At 39.6% G+C, this 19,805-nt stretch overlaps 1 protein-coding gene across 8 annotated transcripts in view; it reads right to left on the reverse strand.

Moving 5' to 3' along the window:
* The window catches only part of Eml1 (EMAP like 1), a 175,933-nt gene that overhangs the window by 67,886 nt on the left and 88,242 nt on the right, over positions 1–19,805 (reverse strand). For all 8 annotated transcript variants that reach the window (XM_074067179.1, XM_074067178.1, XM_020176219.2 and 5 more), the window contains exon 2: positions 11,211–11,393. In XM_074067179.1, coding sequence (XP_073923280.1) covers positions 11,211–11,393 — 183 coding nt within the window. The remainder of the gene's footprint in view (positions 1–11,210; positions 11,394–19,805) is intronic.

The following is a 19,805-nucleotide window of genomic DNA, read 5'->3' on the forward strand; positions in this document are numbered from 1 at the left end:
AGACAACATTAAAGAAGAAAAGAGCCAGGATATGGAAAACCTCAGAAAAAAGAACGAAACAGAACTACAAAACAAAACGGAAGGCCAATCCAGCAGAATAGAACAAACAGAAGACAGAATCTCAGAACTTGAAGATGAAATGGTAATTAAAGGAAAAACTGAAGAACTATCAATTAAATAACTCAAGACCTGTGAAAAGAAAATGCAAGAACTCACCGACTCCATCAAAAGACCAAACTTGAGAATCATGGGCATCGAAGAAGGAGAAGAGGTGCAAGCGAAGGGAATGTGTAATATATTTAACAAAATAATAACGGAAAATTTCCCAAATCTAGAGAAAGCTATTCCCATACAGATGCAAGAGGCCTCCAGAACACCAAACAGACCAGATCAAAATAGAACTACCCCACGGCATATCATCATTGAAACAACAAGTTCAGAAACTCGGGAAAGAATATTGAAGGCTGTAAGAGAGAAAAAAACAACTAACATACAAAGGTAAACCCATCAAAATCACAGCAGACTTCTCAACAGAAACATTAAAAGCAAGAAGAGCGTGGGGTGAGATCTTCCGGGCACCGAATGAAAATAACTTCAATCCCAGGATACTCTACCCAGCAAAACTATCATTCAAAATAGATGGACCAATAAAAGTCTTCCATGATAAGCAGAAACTAAAACAATATGTGACCACAAAGCCACCACTACAAAGGATTCTTCAAGGGATTCTGCACATAGAAAGTGACACCCAACTTAACCATGAAAAGACAGGCAGCACCAAACTACAGGAAAAGAAAAAGCAAGAAAGTAGAGAGTAACCTCAACTTAGGTACACACAATCAAACCTTCACACAACTAAGACAACTAAATGACAGGAATCACCACATACCTATCAGTACTAACGCTAAATGTTAACAGACTTAATTCCCCCATCAAAAGGCACCGCTTGACGAAATGGATTAAAAAGTAAGATCCAACAATTTGTTGCTTACAGGAGACCCATCTCACCAACAGAAATAAGCATAGGTTTAGGATAAAAGGCTGGAAGAAGACTTACCAAGCCAATGGCCCCCGAAAACAGGCAGGAGTAGCAATACTTATCTCTGACAAAGTAGACTTCAAACCTACATTGATCAAATGAGATAAAGAAGGACATTCCATACTAATAAAAGGGGAAATAGACCAAAAGGAAATAACAATTATCAACCTGTATGCACCCAATGTCAACGCACCCAATTTCATCAAACATACCCTGAAAGACCTAAAAGCATATATAAACGCCAAACAGTGGTTGTGGGAGACTTTAACACTCCATTATCATCAATAGATAGGTCATCCAAACAAAAACTCAATAAAGAAATCCAAGATCTAAAATATATAAGATCAAATGGACCTACTTGATGTCTACAGAACATTTCATCCAACTTCTACACAATATACATTCTTCTCAGCAGCCCATGGAACTTTCTCCAAAATAGATCATATCCTAGGGCACAAAGCAAGCCTCAGCAAATATAAGAAAATAGAAATTATACCATGCATACTATCTAATCACAATGCAATAAAACTAGAAATCAACAACAAAAGTAAAGACAAAAAACATGCAAACAGCTGGAACTGAATAACTCATTACTTAATGAACATGGGTCATTGATGAAATAAAAGAGGAAATTAAAAAGTTCCTGGAAGTCAATGAAAATGAAAACACAACCTACCAGAACCTATGGGACACAGCAAAGGTAGTCCTGAGAGGAAAGTTTATAGCCATGAGTGCATATATTAAAAAGACTGAAAGATCCCAAATCAATTACCTAATGATACATCTCAAACTCCTAGAAAAACAAGAACAAGCAAATCCTGAAAAAAATAGAAGCAGAGAAATAATAAAAATAAGAGCTGAAATCAACAAAATAGAAACCAAAAAAACCATACAAAGAATTAATGAAACAAAAAGTTGGATCTTTGAAAAAATAAACAAGATCGATAGACCCCTGGCAGACCTGACTAAAATGAGGAGAGAAAAAAACCCAAATTAGTAGAATCAGGAATGCAAAAGGGGAGATAACAACAAACACCATGGAAGTCCAGGAAATCATCAGAGACTACTTAGAGAAACTATATTCAAATAAATTTGAAAATCTTAAAGAAATGGACAGATTTCTAGATACATATGACCATCCAAAATGAACCAAGAGGAAATTAATCACCTGAATAGATCTATAACACAAAATGAAATTGAAGCAGCAATCAAGAGTCTCCCCAAAAAGAAAAGTCCAGGACCTGATGGATTCTCTGCTGAATTCTATCAGACCTTTAAAGAAGAACGGATACCAACCCTCCTTAAACTGTTCCACGAAATAGAAAGGGAAGGAAAACTGCCAAACACATTTTATGAAGCCAGTATTACACTTATCCCAAAACCAGGCAAAGACACCTCCAAAAAGCAGAACTATAGGCCAATCTCCTTAATGAACATTGACGCAAAAATCCTCAACAAAATAATGGCAAACCGAATTCAGCAACACATCAAAAAGATTATTCACCACGACCAGGTAGGCTTCATCCCAGGGATGCAGGGGTGGTACTGGCACAAAAACAGACATGAAGACCAGTGGAACAGAATAGAGGACCAGATATGAAGCCACACAACTATAACCAACTTGTCTTTGACAAAAGAGCTAAAAATATAATGGAGAAAAGACAGCCTCTTCAACAAAAACTGCTGGGAAAACTGGTTAGCAGTCTGCAAAAAACTGAAACTAGATCCATGTATATCACCCTATACCAAGATTAACTCAAAATGGATCAAGGATCTTAATATCAGACCACAAACTCTAAAGTTGATGCAGGAAAGAGTAGGAAATACTCTGGAATTAATTGGTATAGGTAAGAACTTTCTCTCAATGGAACCCCAGCAGCACAACAACCAAGACATAGCATAGATAAATGGGACTTCATAAAACTAAAAAGCTTCTGCTCAACAAAAGAAATGGTCTCTAAACTGAAGAGAACACCCACAGAGTAGGAGAAAATATTTGCCAGCTATACATCAGACAAAGGACTGATAACCAGAATATATAGGGAACTTAAAAAACTAAATTCTTCCAAAATTAATGAACCAATAAAGAAATGGGCAAGCTAACTAAACAGAACTTTCTCAAAAGAAGAAATCCAAATGGCCAAAAAACACATGAAAAAATGCTCACCATCTCTAGCAATAAAGGAAATGCAAATTAAAACCACACTAAGATTCCACCTCACCCCTGTTAGAATAGCCATCATTAGCAACACCACTAATAACAGGTGTTGGCGAGGATGTGGGGATAAAGGAACCCTCTTACATTGCTGGTGGGAATGTAAACTAGCACAACCACTCTGGAAAAAAATTGGAGGCTACTTTTAAAAAGCTAAATGTTGATCTACCATTTGATCCAGCAATACTACTCTTGGGGATATAACCAAAAGAATGTGACACAGATTATTCCAGAGGCACCTGCACACCCATGTTTATTGCAGCACTATTCACAATAGCCAAGTTATGGAAACAGCCAAGATGCCCCATCACTGACAAATGGATCAAGAAAATGTGGTATTTATACACAATGGAATTTTATGCAGCCATGAAGAAGAACGAAATGTTATCATTCGCTGGTAAATGGATGGAATTGGAGAACATCATTCTGAGTGAGGTTAGCCTGGCCCAAAGGACCAAAAATCATATGCTCTCCCTCATATGCAGACATTAGATCAAGGGCAAACACAACAAGGGGACTGAACTTTGATCACATGATAAAGTGAGAGCACACAAGGGAGATATGAGGATAGGTAAGACACTTCAAAAACTAGCTAGCATTTGTTGCCCTCAACGCAGAGAAACTAAAGCAGATACTTTAAAGCAACTGAGGCCAATAGGAAAAGGGGACCAGGAGCTAGAGAAAAGGTTAGATCAAGAATTAACCTAGAAGGTAACACACATGCACAGGAAATCAATGCGAGTCAACTCCCTGTATAGCTATCCTTATCTCAACTAGCAAAAACCCTTGTTCCTTCCCATTATTGCTTATAGTCTCTCTTGAACAAAATTAGAGATAAGGGTAAAATAGTTTCTGCCGGGTATGGCGGGGGGAGAGGGAGGGGGCGGGATAGGTTGTAAGGGAGGAGTTGGGGGGAGGGGGGAGAAATGACTCAAACATTGTATGCACTTATGAAGAAAAAAAAAAAGAAAAAAACCACAAACAAATCAAAATGCATATGAGTTTTAATATATTGTTCCGCAGGCAGATAAGGCTGTCCATGGTACCATGTTTTTAATTTGACTCCTAAGGCATGGGTTCAGTGGTGCAAGAATTCTGTAACATTGAGAATTCAACATAATGGAAAGAGGTAGGGGAACACATTAAACAACTGAGCTCATAAAGCAATTTCGTAGCAACCTAACTGCCCAGCAATGATGAATGAATGACCACAGTGTCACATGTATCGGATTACCATCCGGCAATACAAAGGAACTATGCATGCTACAACATGGGTGCCTTTGGAAAATGCTATGCTAGCGAGAGACGGCAGTGGTGAGAGACTAGATTGCGTGAGTCAGTTTACAGAGAACCTGCAGGCCAGCAAATCCGCAGACACAGATTAGTGGTTGCCAATGGCTGAGGGGGAGGGGGAAGCCACCAGAAATGACAGCTAACAGGGATGGGATTTCTTTTTGGATGATGACAAGTTTCTGAAATTAGCTAGCGGTAATGAGTTTACAATATTGGTAATGTATTAAAAACCAATGAACTGTAGACTTTAAAAGGGTGAATTTTAGGATGTGAATTATTTCTCAACAAAACTGCAATTAAAATTGATTTGTTAGACAATTAAGGATATCTGAATGCTGACTTGTTTTTAGATGATAAGAAGTCATCAATTTTAAGCATAATGATGGCATTCTATTCTTTAAAAAGAGCCCTTTATCTAAGAAGTACACACTACGGAAAAAATTACACAATGTCATGGATTTGTTTTAAAGTGATCTAATACAGGGTGAAGAAGAATGGGGAGTAAGGAATAAAGAACTGGCCATGTATTGATGAATGATTAAGGCAGGTATACATTTGAACATTTTCATATGGCTAAATTTAAAAACAATCTTTACCTCTGAAAAGCTGAAAACATCTACTAAACTTTTTCCATAAATCACTACAGAATACCTATCTAAACCGAGGAGGGTGATTAACAAGAAAAGCAAAAGAAACTCTAACAGAGCAAAAGAGTAAAGTTTTCTTTTCCCCTGTAATTCACCAGCATTTAAGGAGAAAGATAGGGAGAATGTGTAGTAGACAAGAGTAAGAGAAAAAAAAAAGGCCATTTTCTCCTTAATTCTAGTTTACCAGAATAAAGAACTAAGTTATAATTATTCACTAATTTCACTGAAGGCAAAGACCTTATAATTTTTAATTTGTTAAATTTCTATCAAACAGAATCTAAGAAGAGATCATAGCATAGTCCTCTATACAAGGATGTGCTGAATGTGACCTATTGTATTTGGAATACTTTGCAAATCCAATTAAACCTTGGAAAAAGCTTATTTCAAGTCATACAGCAATTCATTTCTTTAAATAATGCTAACTTAAGTAACACTGCTAGGGGACATGCTCAGGGAAGCAGGTGGGTGGCAGAAATAGCTCAGCCAGGCCCCAAGGTCCTGTCCCAGGTTTGTCCCAGGCAGCTGTGGAACCTGGGGCAGATCACCCAGCCTCCTGGGGCCTGCCTTCTAATCTGTGAAGCAGGTAATGGTGCCTGTAACAGGCAGCTGCGGAGAGGCGAGAGGTGCTGGGATGTTCAGAGTGCCTATCATCAAACCCAGCACTTAGCCAACTGGGAAGTGGATGTGACAGATGGAGGCTACAAGTGCTGCTGTGAGATCAGGGTTAGTGCAAGCTAGGTCAAGCTCCTCACAGATTATCCTTAGTTATCTGGTGACAGTGGCTGTGGGGGTAGAGAGCCGAGGCCAGAGGGCTTCAGAGTCTAGAAATGGCAGGGCTGACTGGCTTAAACGTCTTTTCAACAGAAGCCTTTTGGGTTGTATTTAGTAAGTCTCTGACATATTAGTTAACGGAGCTTTTAATACAATTATCTTTGTAAAATTAACATAATTCTCTCTATATAGTTATTCTCTATATTTATATAATTATGAATACATATATAAACATTGTTTATACTAATATAATTAATTAATGAACCCACTAGTTGATAGAACCAATAAAAAAGTTTACAAAGGGTCCATTAAGGTATTTAAAAAAGACAAACTGCTTAAGTGCAATCTGAGCAAACAAGCAAAATTTTGAAAAAGAAACATGACCTAGTAGCTGGTTGCTGTGTGACTAAATAGGTAGCCCAGCTCCATGGGCCAGTGGCTGTATTTCAATCCACATTTTACATGCAAGCTTCTGGCCCTGGAATGGAAATCCGCTGTGCGTGCACCCAGTGGACCTGTTACTCAGCGACCTCCCAGCCATGCTCCCCGTCTTCCTGGGACACATGTGAATGACCTCTGGTCTCCTGACACTCACCACAAGCCTTGCTGCTGACCTCAGATTCAATAGTAAGAAAGAAATGATTTTTACTAAGGAATATACAACAGAGAAGATTTGGAATCAAACTAAAAGTATAAAAAAGAAAAAACTGTGATCCCTACTCAGAAAAAAATTCTACTGTTAACTTTTGGTATATTTCATTCTAGTCTTCTTTGTATCAATTTCTTCTTTGTAGCTCAAAGAACATGATCTATACAGTTTTATGTCCTGCTTTTGACTCAATGTAACACATAAACATTTTCCTTCTTGTTGACATTAACACAAACTTTTTTCTGTTTTCCATGCAGGGTCTCGCTATGTTCAAGACCCAGGCTGGTCTTGAACAAATGATCCTCCTGCCCAGCCTCCCAAGTTCTGGGATTACAGGCATGAGCCGCTACACCCAGCTGCAACACAAACGTTTTTAAGGACTACACAGGATTTAATCATACGTAATTACCATAATTTTCTGGCCATGCCCCACTTGCTTGTTCCCCTGTTGTTTTCCATCCAATTTGTCTCCATTGTGTACAATGTTGTAATGAACTCCTTCATTCAGCAGGAATTTTTCTGTTTACACTCACAACAGCAACACCAAAGGAGGTCTGTTTACTGCATTCTGCTACCACTGAGTATGGCCCTGGTCCAATCACAGCTCTGAGAAACTTTAATATTAGCAGGAATTTGAAGAGTATATGCCTCCATGAATGATTTGATTCTCTTTCCTCCAGTGTACCAGAACCTACACTCAGCAAAACTGAAACATGCCAAAAAGTTCCATCCGAAAGTAAATGGAACATGAGCAAAGCTAGCTTTGCGGGTTGAGGTTTGTTCTGTACAGTTAAGATGTGTGACATGGCAATTGGTCCTTCCTATCTTAAACAACTGCTAAAGGCAAAGGAGAAAGGCCTGGGAGCTTACACAGATACTCAGTAAACCCTAAGACCCAGGGCAGTATCCACCAGGAAGAGCTGGAAAACGAGTGCACGTGGGCCAATCTCAGGGCCAAGAACTTGATGTCCAGAAAAGAAGAGCGTGGGACACCCTTTCCTCTAAGTGGCCCATGTGTCCAGTGGTGAAGCACATCACTGGGTGGCCAGCATCTTTCTGCTGTCTCAGGCAGCTCTGAACTCAGTCTGTTGGTGAATCATTTTCCAGAGACCATGGTGCTCAATGTCATACTAGTTAAGTTGCACAAAGAATGATGAAGTGGTCAAAGCTTAGAAGTCAGCAATACCTTTCTTCAAGTAAGTGAAGTACTGTGGTGGGAAGGAATTATTGAATCAATGGAATGATTTGTCCCCATAGGTCAAAGCTATTCAACTAGGACCAACCCCTGTGGGTCAAATTCAACTTTATTTTTTAGTGGTTTTTTTCAGAAGATTTTCATTACACCTCTCCCAATGAGTAGGTGTGTATTTCATGATACACTGCAGCCTGTAACCATCGGCACTTCAAACCTTCCCGCCATCAGTTCCTTGAACCAGCATGACTTGTCATTCTTGGTTCCTGACCATCCTAAAGTAGATGCTATGACACAGTGCAAAGATGGCCGGCCATTCATGGAGATGTGCTCACAGCAACTGCCAAATATAGTGGTCTCTCTTTGGAAGGAATCTTTTTAGCACAAATCCCACATTCCCTGAATCCAGTGATCCCTGAAAATGTGGCTTCATCTTCTGTTCTTGTGGTCTTTGTAAAGGGACAGAGAACACAGCTATTGCTATGACTGGAACCTGGGCCCATTCTGTGGCCGGCATCTCAGTTTCTGGTATGAAGTATGCCAGCAGTTTGTGGGTATTTGGAACAACTGTAAAGCAAAGTGATTAGGAGAGGAGGTTGCTGGATATCCATCGTGAGATCAGACTAGAAATGATGCTCTCAATTCCCATTTTCTACAGACAGCAGAACAAGTTCCTGTTAACTAATGTTTCCTTTCTCTGCAAATATCAGGACAATTTCCTGTTAACCAATAAAATGCTTTGACTTGGTTTTAGTACAAATATCCAGTGACAAATTCTTCAGTTGAGTATATCTGAGAGACAAGTTGTTCATTTGATCCAAATTAATATCTATGGGCTCAAGGGAAATACTGAAGCTAGTGAATGTTGACTGCAGTCTAATGAACAGGAACAGTCACAGCACAAAGAAGGACACTTGTCAGGCACTAACGAACACTCTGAATGCTCACTGTGCTCTAAGACAGCCTGCCTTTTGCAGCACAACCATCCCTGATGTTAACAGCACAAAGATGTACACCTGATGGCCCAAACACTGAGCCCTAAGCTTCTACAAGTAACACCAGAAGGGGATCACTTAATATTTAAAAATTAGAATGCCAGGTATCAAATCTGTATCAGAACAGAAAGCTAAACTATTATAAATGATACTAACAATACAGGTTATGCATCCTTATCGAAAATGTATGATGCTCCAGAATCTGAAACTTTTTGAGAACTGACATGATACTATATAGAAAATTCCATACCTGACTTTGCATGACAGGCTACAGGCATACAAAAATACCATATTAAAATTACTAGTATTGTTTGGATATGGACTATCCCCACAAAGGCCCAGCTTGGTGCTATTGGGAGATAGTGGAAATTTAAGAGGTGACCCCTAAATGGTGGAGGTGAGGCCGGTCATTGGAGACATGCCCTTGTAGGGAGGAGTGGAGCCCAGCACCAGGTATGAGGTAAGCAGATTTGCTGTGAGCGGCTGCCATGGTGTGCTGCTTTACCATGGACCCAAGGCAACACTGACAAACCAATAGTGGATGGAAACCTCCAAAATGGTAGCCAAAATAAACCTTTTCTCTTTTATGAATTATCTCAGTATTTCTTACAGTAACAGTTACCTTCAGGGTATGTGTAAAAGGTATATATGAAAATAAATGAATTTTGGACCTCATCCCCAAGATATTTTGTTATGTATACACAAATATTCCAAAATCTAAAAAAAATAAATCTGGAATCTGAAACACTTCTCCTCTGCCCATTACTGAACCTATAATGATGTGGCCTCTTAAAACCTAAAGGAGGTGTTCCTAAACCACAACTACAGAGTGTCTGTCAGCTGTCCAGACTGAGGGTGGCTCTCTAAACTTCACAGCCACAGCACTCAGAGCTTCCGGTGTAGAACAGCCACCCCAATCAGCTGCATGGAGAGGGAGAAGCATGGCTGCTCCAACTGGCAAGGGGAGGGGGGCTACCACACCCCTTGTTCACTTTCTTGGGGTCTTCCTTCTACTTCTTGTGATGATGTTCAGGCGTCCATGTCTTAATTCATTTTCACTTATGAAAAAAGTTCAAAACGAAATATCAGAAAGCCATGAAAAAGTCATTTCTCTTAGAAGTTTTATAGAAATCAAATTTCACTAATAATCAAGACACGAAAACCTGAGACAAACCCTTTATACCATTTTCCCCACTTTAGAAGTCTGAAGCTTCATGTAAGCCAGACACTTCAAATGCACCCCTTGGGATACAGTAGTCATCAGATTTATTTTTGGAAAGCTGAGTAGGTCAAGAATACCTAAAATGACCTGGTTTCTATTTAAAAAGCCCTAATCACTTTGCAATTTAAAAGGAGAAAAAGATTACTTAAAAGGATTATTCAAAATAGAGACATTGGCCACGCATGTGTATCTCACACGGAGCTGCTCATGACTACCCAAAAGGACAAAGAAATAGGTTTCTTCCCACAGATGTGTGAAAATACAGCCGAGCACTTGAGAAAGAACTGAACGTGCAGTGTTTGACAGTCTTCTCCTGACTCCAAGGAAAATCCAAACAAAAAGGGACATCTACATGCTGCAATCTCAAAATGTTTTAACCAGAGGAATTTTGCGGCCGAGATGAGACAGCACACAGACAAACGTTCCTGGTAAAAGATGAGCAATTCCACACAAATGCAGACATCACACTCCTGATTAATGTGTGTGTGATGGGGGGACTTTTATAAGGTGTTTGATTTCCAAAATTTTAAGAAGAGAGTCAGTATAAAATTACTTAGCACGAGTATTGCTTTTTTATGTATCATTCCCAGGAGCCCTGGGGGCATAAAACGATGGCTTAAATTTACTAGAAATCCTTTGGTACAGATCTCTGTGGCCTCAAAAAGAGGAGCAGCTTGTCAGCCAGGAGGGGCAAGTTAGCTCTACCTTCAGGACTCAGAGCTCCTCAAAGGAAGGGCTGCCCCTCCGTGTCCAGACTGGCTGAGGACCTCACTTGTGACACCTGAGCTGCTGTGTGCTATGCTGAGCTCAGTGACAGTGTACACAGAGGACACAGGAGAAGATGAGCATTATCAGCCGGGTTTGGTAGTGGTGCAGCTTCCATAGGGGGCCTGAAGCACCATGGTTCTTTCTGCCAGAGAATCTTGATCAACACAGCTCTCGGGGTCTGTCTGGATAGCCCTCATCTTGTCTCAAAGAGCGTTTAATGATAACCAACAAATGTACACACCCTGGGCAGCACATTCACCAACATCAGACCAAAAACAATCACCACATTTTGTGTTACTGCTTTGGCAGGGCTAAGATTGTTTTATTGTGATTCTGTGTCAATATTAAGGTGTAGTGCATTGTTGAGAGCACAAATCTTTGAGGAGACTGGCTTGTCCTTGACCCTGCACAATGCCCACCTTTGGTAGGTCCTTTCCTATTAAGCACGGCCTGCTGCTCCTCAGTGATGTTCAGCCGCCGCACCACGTCAGCCAGCGCAGACTTGAGCAGTTGGATGTCATCTTCCTGCATCTGGACGCGCTGTTCCAAAGAGGCAATGCGGTCTGATACCTCCATGCTGCTTGCGGCAGACGCGCTGTCATCTACACCAAAGGGAAGGGTCACATAAGTTTTAAACATTCCCAGAGCAAACAGATCTATAAACACATGCTAGCATGCTGCCTGAACATAATACCATTTACAAACCAAACAAGACTGCCTGTACACAGAATCATGGGAAATTGTTTGCTACCCAGAACTTCAGCTCTGTTCTACTAGAGTCATCTCATTCTCCCGTCCGTGCTCTCAAGCTGAGACTGTGGTCTCAACTGACATCATGTTTTCTACAGGTAGGTTGGCTTATTTCCTTTTCCATGACTTCAGAGAACCTGAGAAGTGGAAGTAGTGTTTGAATTTGTCTACTTCAACTTCCCCATATTGCAGAAATCCATTCTGCCTGGTCTTCCAGCTTTTATTCCAACAATGCTAACTGACAGGTGGGTCATATAGTTATAAAGCCACACTACCCATCCTTTGAGACTCTGAAGGACAAAGCTTTAGTGATCAAATCTACTTGGTAAGCATATGCTCACAGCTACAGTGGCCACCTTTGCATATCCAGAACCACAATTCCAAGTCCTCATCTGGCTCCACAAAGCTCTACAGGACCCTCCTCACCTCTCCATCTCATTGCAGACGGTTCTTCTCTTCACTCCCCTCTCCAGCCAGACTCGCCCCTCCCTGTCCTTGAGGTATTTGAATCTGCTGTTGCCTTTGCTTGGAACATTTTTCTGCCAGCTCTTTGCATGACCAAATTCTTCTTCTAAGTCTCAAGTCAAAGTAGAGTTCTTTAGAAAGCCTTTCCAAACACCTTACCTAAAGTGGTTACTTTCTAGCTCACTGGCCTTACTTGCTTCACAGCATGTACAACAAGCTACAATTGTCTCCTTGGCTTGTTTATTCTCTGCCTCTCCCAACTGAGATGGAAGCATCATGGAGTCACTTCAGTTTCCAGGCATGAGAGGCCTTAACCTACTGAAACCTACTATCCCCAGGAGACTCCCTACCCCCATATAGAAAGCAATTATAAGTCCAGAAGTAATATAGAAAACAACAATGTGAAAGTACTGGAAAGTGAACAGAAACATACAGACTTTGGTGGAGACCTGGCTCAGACTGTGTTGCAGCTCACACTCAGGAGTGGAGATGAGTTCACATTCACTTAGTGGAAGAAGACAGAAAACTACACAAGGGAATTCCCTTTTTCCATGGCATTTAGCCTGGGGATCAGTAGGAGTACCGTGGTGAGGAGGGCCCGTGTGGGGAACTCTAAGGTCTTTTTGTCCAACAAAACCAAAAATGTGAATCTGGAGACTAAATGCTGAAGAGACTGGGGGAACCCCAGAAGGAAAAAAAGCAAGAGGGGGTTCCCAAGTCCTGTCTGCTCCCATCTCTGACACATCTGTGAAGTCACGTGCACACACACACACACACACACACACACACACACACACAGAGAACAGACTCAAGTACTCCAGCCAAAACAAAAAAATCAGAACTGAGGGGAGCTGCTGACCTGGAAGTAGTTTGCAATTCAAGTCCAGATAAGAAAAGTCTTTATTAAAACCAAGGAAACAACGCTCATCAGAGAAAAGAAACAGGATACTGACTCTCTACGGCTTAACATTCACATATCCAGGGTGCAATTCAAAACTACCAAGAATGAAGAAATGGCAAGCATTCTTAAAGGACAAGAAAAGAAGCTGGAGTCTAACTCCAAAGGGAACAAAATCCCAGGACTTATAGATGAGGGATTTAAAACAGATATTATGACTGTCCTAAATAAGTCATTCATTTTTCAATGAATGAAAATTTCCATAAAGAAATGAGAAAGCTCAGCAGACTAGGAACAATTCTAAAATGAACCAAATGGAAATTCTAGAACTAAAAATTACGATTTCCTACATAAGAAAGTTCACTGGATGGATTTGGCAGCTGAAAGGACACAAGAGGGGAAAGACTGAAGTAAACCTGAAGCAAAGAAAGCACCCACGGGAAAGAACACAGGAAGAAAGAATTTTAAAGAATGAACAAAGCCTTGGAGAGTTCTTAGATTATGTGAAACAGTGTAACACATATTTAATTAGAATAAAAGAAGAAGCAAGAAAGAGAATGGGGCAGGGAAAAAACCTGGAAAAGAGTGGCCCAAATATTGCAGTCTTGATGGACAGAAATGTACAATTACAAAATGTTAATCAAAGATCAAGCAAAATAAATGCAATGAAGCTGACCTCAAGGTCATCATAGTCAAAAGGCTGAATACCAAACATAACAAGGAAATACTGAAATCAGCAAGAGAGAAACAACATATCACACACAGGGGAGAACAAGCTTATTAACAGCTGGAGTCTGGAAGCAAAAGGAACGTCTTCAAAGCACTGGACGAGATGGGTTCAATCCAGAATTCTACACCCAGCAAAATGCTTCCATGAATGAATATAAAGCTACCTGTAGATTAACAAAACCTGAGAGCATTCCTCACCAGGAGAGCTGTCCTATATGAAATGATGAAGGAGTTCTTCAGGCTAAAGAGAAATTATATAAAATGCAATCCAGTCCTGCAGAAAAGAATGAAGAACACCAGAAATGATAAAAATTAGTTCAAATACTATAATTTGTCTTTGTGCCTTTTCCTCTTTTTTTTTTTTTTTTAAACAGGGTCTCACTATGTAACCCAGGCTAGTCTGGAACTCACTACGTAGTTCAGGCTGGCCTCAAACTTGCAATGCTCCTATCTCAGCCTCTTAACTGGTAGGTTTACAGAAGTGCACCACCATACCTCCTAATGTTCTTATACACTTTTCAACTTTTAAAGACTACTTAATGGAGAAAAATTAAAACCATTCCCTCTAAAATCAGGAACCAGACAAGGATGCCCACTATCTCCACTCCTATTCAACATAGTACTGGAATTCCTAGCCAGAGCAATTAGGCAAGAAGAAGAAATAAAAGGAATACAAATAGGTAAAGAAACTGTCAAAATATCCCTATTTGCAGATGACATGATCCTATACCTTAAAGACCCAAAAACCTCTACTCAGAAGCTTCTAGACATCATCAATAGCTATAGCAAGGTAGCAGGATATAAAATCAACATAGAAAAATCATTAGCATTTCTATACACTAACAATGAGCAAACGGAAAAAGAATGTATGAAAACAATTCCATTTACAATAGCCTCAAACAAAATCAAATACCTAGGTGTAAACCTAACAAAAGATGTAATGACCTCTACAAGGAAAACTATACACTTCTGAAGAAAGAGATTGAGGAAGACTATAGAAAGTGGAGAGATCTCCCATGCTCATGGATTGGTAGAATCAACATAGTAAAAATGTCGATACTCCCCAAAGTAATCTACATGTTTAATGCAATTCCCATCAAAATTCCAATGACATTCATTAAAGAGATCGAAAAATCTACCGTGAAATTTATATGGAAACACAAGAGGCCACGAATAGCCAAGGCAATACTCAGTCAAAAGAACAATGCAGGAGGTATCACAATACCTGACTTCAAACTATATTACAAAGCAATAACAATAAAAACAGCATGGTACTGGCACAAAAACAGACATGAAGACCAGTGGAACAGAATAGAGGACCCAGATATGAAGCCACACAACTATAAGCAACTTATCTTTGACAAAGGAGCTAAAAATATACGATGGAGAAATAGCAGCCTCTTCAACAAAAACTGCTGGGAAAACTGGTTAGCAGTCTGCAAAAAACTGAAACTAGATCCATGTATATCACCCTATACCAAGATTAACTCAAAATGGATCAAGGATCTTAATATCAGACCACAAACTCTAAAGTTGATACAAGAAAGAGTAGGAAATACTCTGGAGTTAGTAGGTATAGGTAAGAACTTTCTCAACAAAACCCCAGCAGCACAGCAACTAAGAGATAGCATAGATAAATGGGACCTCATAAAACTAAAAAGCTTCTGTTCATCAAAAGAAATGGTCTCTAAACTGAAGAGAACACCCACAGAGTGGGAGAAAATATTTGCCAACTATACATCAGACAAAGGACTGATAACCAGAATATACAGGGAACTTAAAAAACTATATTCTCCCAAAACTAATGAACCAATAAAGAAATGGGCAAGTGAACTAAACAGAATTTTCTCAAAACAAGAAATTCAAATGGCCAGAAAACACATGAAAAAATGCTCACCATCTCTAGCAATAAAGGAAATGCAAATTAAAACCACACTAAGATTCCACCTCACCCCTGTTAGAATAGCCATCATCAGCAACACCACCACCAACAGGTGTTGGCGGGGATGCGGGGAAAAAGGAACCCTCTTACACTGTTGGTGGGAATGTAGACTAGTACAACCACTCTGGAAAAAAATTTGGAGGCTACTTAAAAAGCTGGACATCGATCTACCATTTGATCCAGCAATACCACTCTTGGGGATATACCCAAAAGACTGTTACTCCAGAGGCACCTGCACATCCATGTTTATTGCGGCACTATTCACAATAGCCAAGTTATGGAAACAGCCAAGATGCCCCACCACTGACGAATGGATTAAGAAAATGTGGTATCTATACACAATGGAATTCTATGCAGCCATGAAGAAGAACGAAATGTTATCATTCGCTGGTAAATGGATGGAATTGGAGAACATCATTCTGAGTGAGGTTAGCCTGGCTCAAAAAACCAAAAATCGTATGTTCTCCCTCATATGTGGACATTAGATCAAGGGCAAACACAATAAGGGGATTGGACTATGAGCACATGATAAAAGCGAGAGCACACAAGGGAGGGGTGAGGATAAGTAAGACACCTAAAAAACTAGCTAGCATTTGTTGCCCTTAACGCAGAGAAACTAAAGCAGATACCTTAAAGCAACTGAGGCCAATAGGAAAAGGGGAACAGGTACTAGAGAAAAGGTTAGATCAAAAAGAATTAACCTAGAAGGTAACACCCACGCACAGGAAATCAATGTGAGTCAATGCCCTGTATAGCTATCCTTATCTCAACCAGCAAAAACCCTTGTTCCTTCCTATTATTGCTTATACTCTCTCTACAACAAAATTAGAAATAAGGGCAAAATAGTTTCTGCTGGGTATTGGGGGGGGAGAGGGAGGGGGCGGACTGGGTGGTAAGGGAGGGGGTGGGGGCAGGGGGGAGAAATGAACCAAGCCTTTTATGCACATATGAATAATAAAAGAAAAAAAATTACAACATTGAGCTGGACACAGTAGCTCACATCTATAATCCCAACTACTTGAGATGCATATGTAGGAGGTTCAAGGTGTGAGGCCAGACCTGGGGAAAAGCATGTGACCCCATCTGAAAAATAAAGCAAGCAAAAGGGTTAGCACCTGCCTAGAAAGTGCAGACCCTGAGTTCAACCCCAGTACCACCCCTAAATTACATTTTCTTATAAGAGATTGCTCATAACGTATGCATGTATAAACACACAGCTAGCATAACCTAAAAGATGGAGTTGATGTGGCTCTACAAGTTGTGAGATTTCAATATTTTACATGAAGTATACACTATTCATTACAAATGGTGATTATTTTTATTGACAAAAGTTATATGTATTTATTGTACATAATAAGTTCTTTTGAAATATATCTACATGGTAGAATGACTAAATTGAGCTAATTAACAATTATACCTCACATGCTTACCACTTACTGTTTTTGTGGTAAGGGCATTTAAAATCTGCTGGATTAGAAATTTTCATGATCACAAGACATTGTTATTACCTGTGGTGCCGTGGTATACGGTGGATCACGTGTAAGTGGCTGTTAAACTGTGGGTGGTTAGTATTAACTGTAGTGGAAATGTTACAGGTGTGAACTGCAATCCCTGATATACTACCTAGAGAAGAATGCAAATAGCCATAGCCAAAAGCCAACAGAGAAAAATAAAGTTCTAAATAAAAAAAAAAAAAAAAAAAGGATGGAAAGGGAACAGGGTATAAAAAAAGAGGTTAAAAAAAGGAAAACAAGGGAGAAATGAACCAAGCCTTGTATGCACATATGAATAATAAAAGAAAAAAAAAGGAAAACAACAAAAACCTACCAGTAACAGTTTCATTAAATGTTACACGAAAGTGATAACTGTATTAAACATACCATGTGAGGCAGAGAAGGTCTGAATAAAATTTCTTTAAAAATTAAGAGCCAAGTATATGCTATCTTTAAGACACACTTTAAATACAAAGAGACGGAGAGGATTGAAGGTAAATGAACGGGAAAAATATACTGTGCAAACAGTAAGCAAAAGAAGGCTGGAGTGGTGATAGTCACATGATACAAAACAGAATGTATTATCAGAGATAGAGAAATTCATTTCACAGTGAGAAAACGGTCAATTATCAGGAAGATAAAACAATCACAAACGTGTGTACTTTCAAAATATATGAAGTGAAAGCTGACAGAATTGAAGTGAAAAACAGAAAATTCAACAATTATTCCAGAAGATTTTATCACCCCATCTCTCAATGACTGATGAAACAACGAATAAAACAACCAGTAAGGAAGATCTGAACAACATACACTTCATCGACTTGCTTTGTACAGAAAACTACACCTAACCATGACAGTGCATGTAGTAATTTGCTAGGACACACAGTATTCTGAGCCATAAAACAGATTTGAATCCACTTTAAATTAGAGATCAAAACCAATACGATAACCTGGAAAACTATAAACATTTGGAAATTGAACAAACACTTCTTGGGTTGAAGAAGATACCATGGGAGAAATTAGAAAATATTTTAAATTAAATGATAATGAAAATACAACAAACCCAAGCATATGGGAGGCAGCTAAAGCAGGGCTCTGGGGAAAATTAATAGTTTTAAATCTCTATATTAGAAAAGGAGGAGCTAGTTCTCTGAAAAGATAAGAAATATAAGCTTCATAAAGCCTGCCGGCTTGCTGCTTTTCCTCTCAGTCCAGTGCACAGGAGGAACTCAGTGAAGATGTGGTGCACTAGTGAACGGGTGGGTAAATGAGCATCTGAGAAATGCACAAAGTGACAAATGAACACAGCGAAGAGGGTAGTAATTACATTTGGGAAAACAGAATCAAGCAGGTATTGGCCTTGAAGGATAAAAATGGAAAAGCAAGTGGACAAGCAAGAAGAATGGCATTCCAGGCACAGGAAACAATTTAAACAAAACACAACAACGCAAAAACATAACCAACATTCAGAAATAGTAAGTTGCCTTTAAAATTGAAATCTGCCATCTTAATAACTTCTGCTCACTGGATAAACTCCTGTGTGCATTCTATGTGCACTCAGGCTTGGTCAGCTTTCTAGGCAGCAGATAATTCTTTCATAATAGAAACACTTGTCAAGTGTGTCTGTGCATCCTCTGAGAAAGAATAACAGATACTGAGTATCTGTCAGCCAAAAGAACTTATTAGGCATCAGTGCACATTTAAAACTGAAAGCACTTCTGAAGAGGGCTCTGGACTCTTCTAAAAATGCAGCCTGCCATGTCTCTTTGAAGAGATCTGACCAAGAAGCAAGAACAGCTTGAGAATGCCCTTTGCTCCCACTTCTCCTCTCCTGGAACTCCGCTCATTATTCTTCTGCTCCTGACAGAGAATCCATACTGTTTGTTAGAATACTTGGCAGGGTCTCCATGTCTTTTTTTCCTGTCTCTCCTTGTTTAAGGCATATGAAGAACTTTTAGAGCCACGTGTGAGGCTCAAGTGGTAAAGTCCCTGCCTAGCAAGCCTGTAGCCCTGAGTAAGCAAGCAAACAACCCAATTAAAAAATAAATAAGAGAAAACATAGGCAAAAGGCTTGAATAAATCCTTCACCAAAGATGTTATATGGATGACAAACTGGCATACAAAACAATGTCCAGTCATTAGCCATTATGGAAATACAAATAAAACCACAACAAGAGCCAGCAATGGCACCACTACCTGTAGTCCCAGATATTTGGGAGTCTGAGGTAAAAGAATCACTGGAGCCTAGGAGTTCAAGACCAGCCTGGGCTGGTCAGATGGTCAGATCTAGTCATCTAGTATTAAAAAGAACACACACACACACACACACACACACACACACACACATACGAGCTATCACTACACATGTATTAGAATGGTTAAAATAAATACTGACAAGATTGTAGCATGAAAATAAAGCAAACGAAACCCCTGTGTTGGTACTGGCTATACAAAATGGGATGACCACTCTGGAAACAGTTCGGTATTTTCTTAGAAAGTTAAACATACACTCTCCATATGACGTAGCAATTCCTAGGCATGATTTCTAGGTTCTAGAGAAGTGAACAGATAATCAAACAAACTATCTGATAATCAAACCAATGCTTATGGTGGCTCTATTCAGACTTAGCAATGTCCTTCAACTGGTGAGTGGATAAACTGGCCCATTACACATGGAGTACTACTAAGTAATAAAAGCAAATGAACAATTAATTGGCATATAAGCAACCCATCACTT

This window comes from Castor canadensis, chromosome 3 (assembly GCF_047511655.1).
Source record: "Castor canadensis chromosome 3, mCasCan1.hap1v2, whole genome shotgun sequence".
NCBI classification, from domain to species: domain Eukaryota; kingdom Metazoa; phylum Chordata; class Mammalia; order Rodentia; family Castoridae; genus Castor; species Castor canadensis.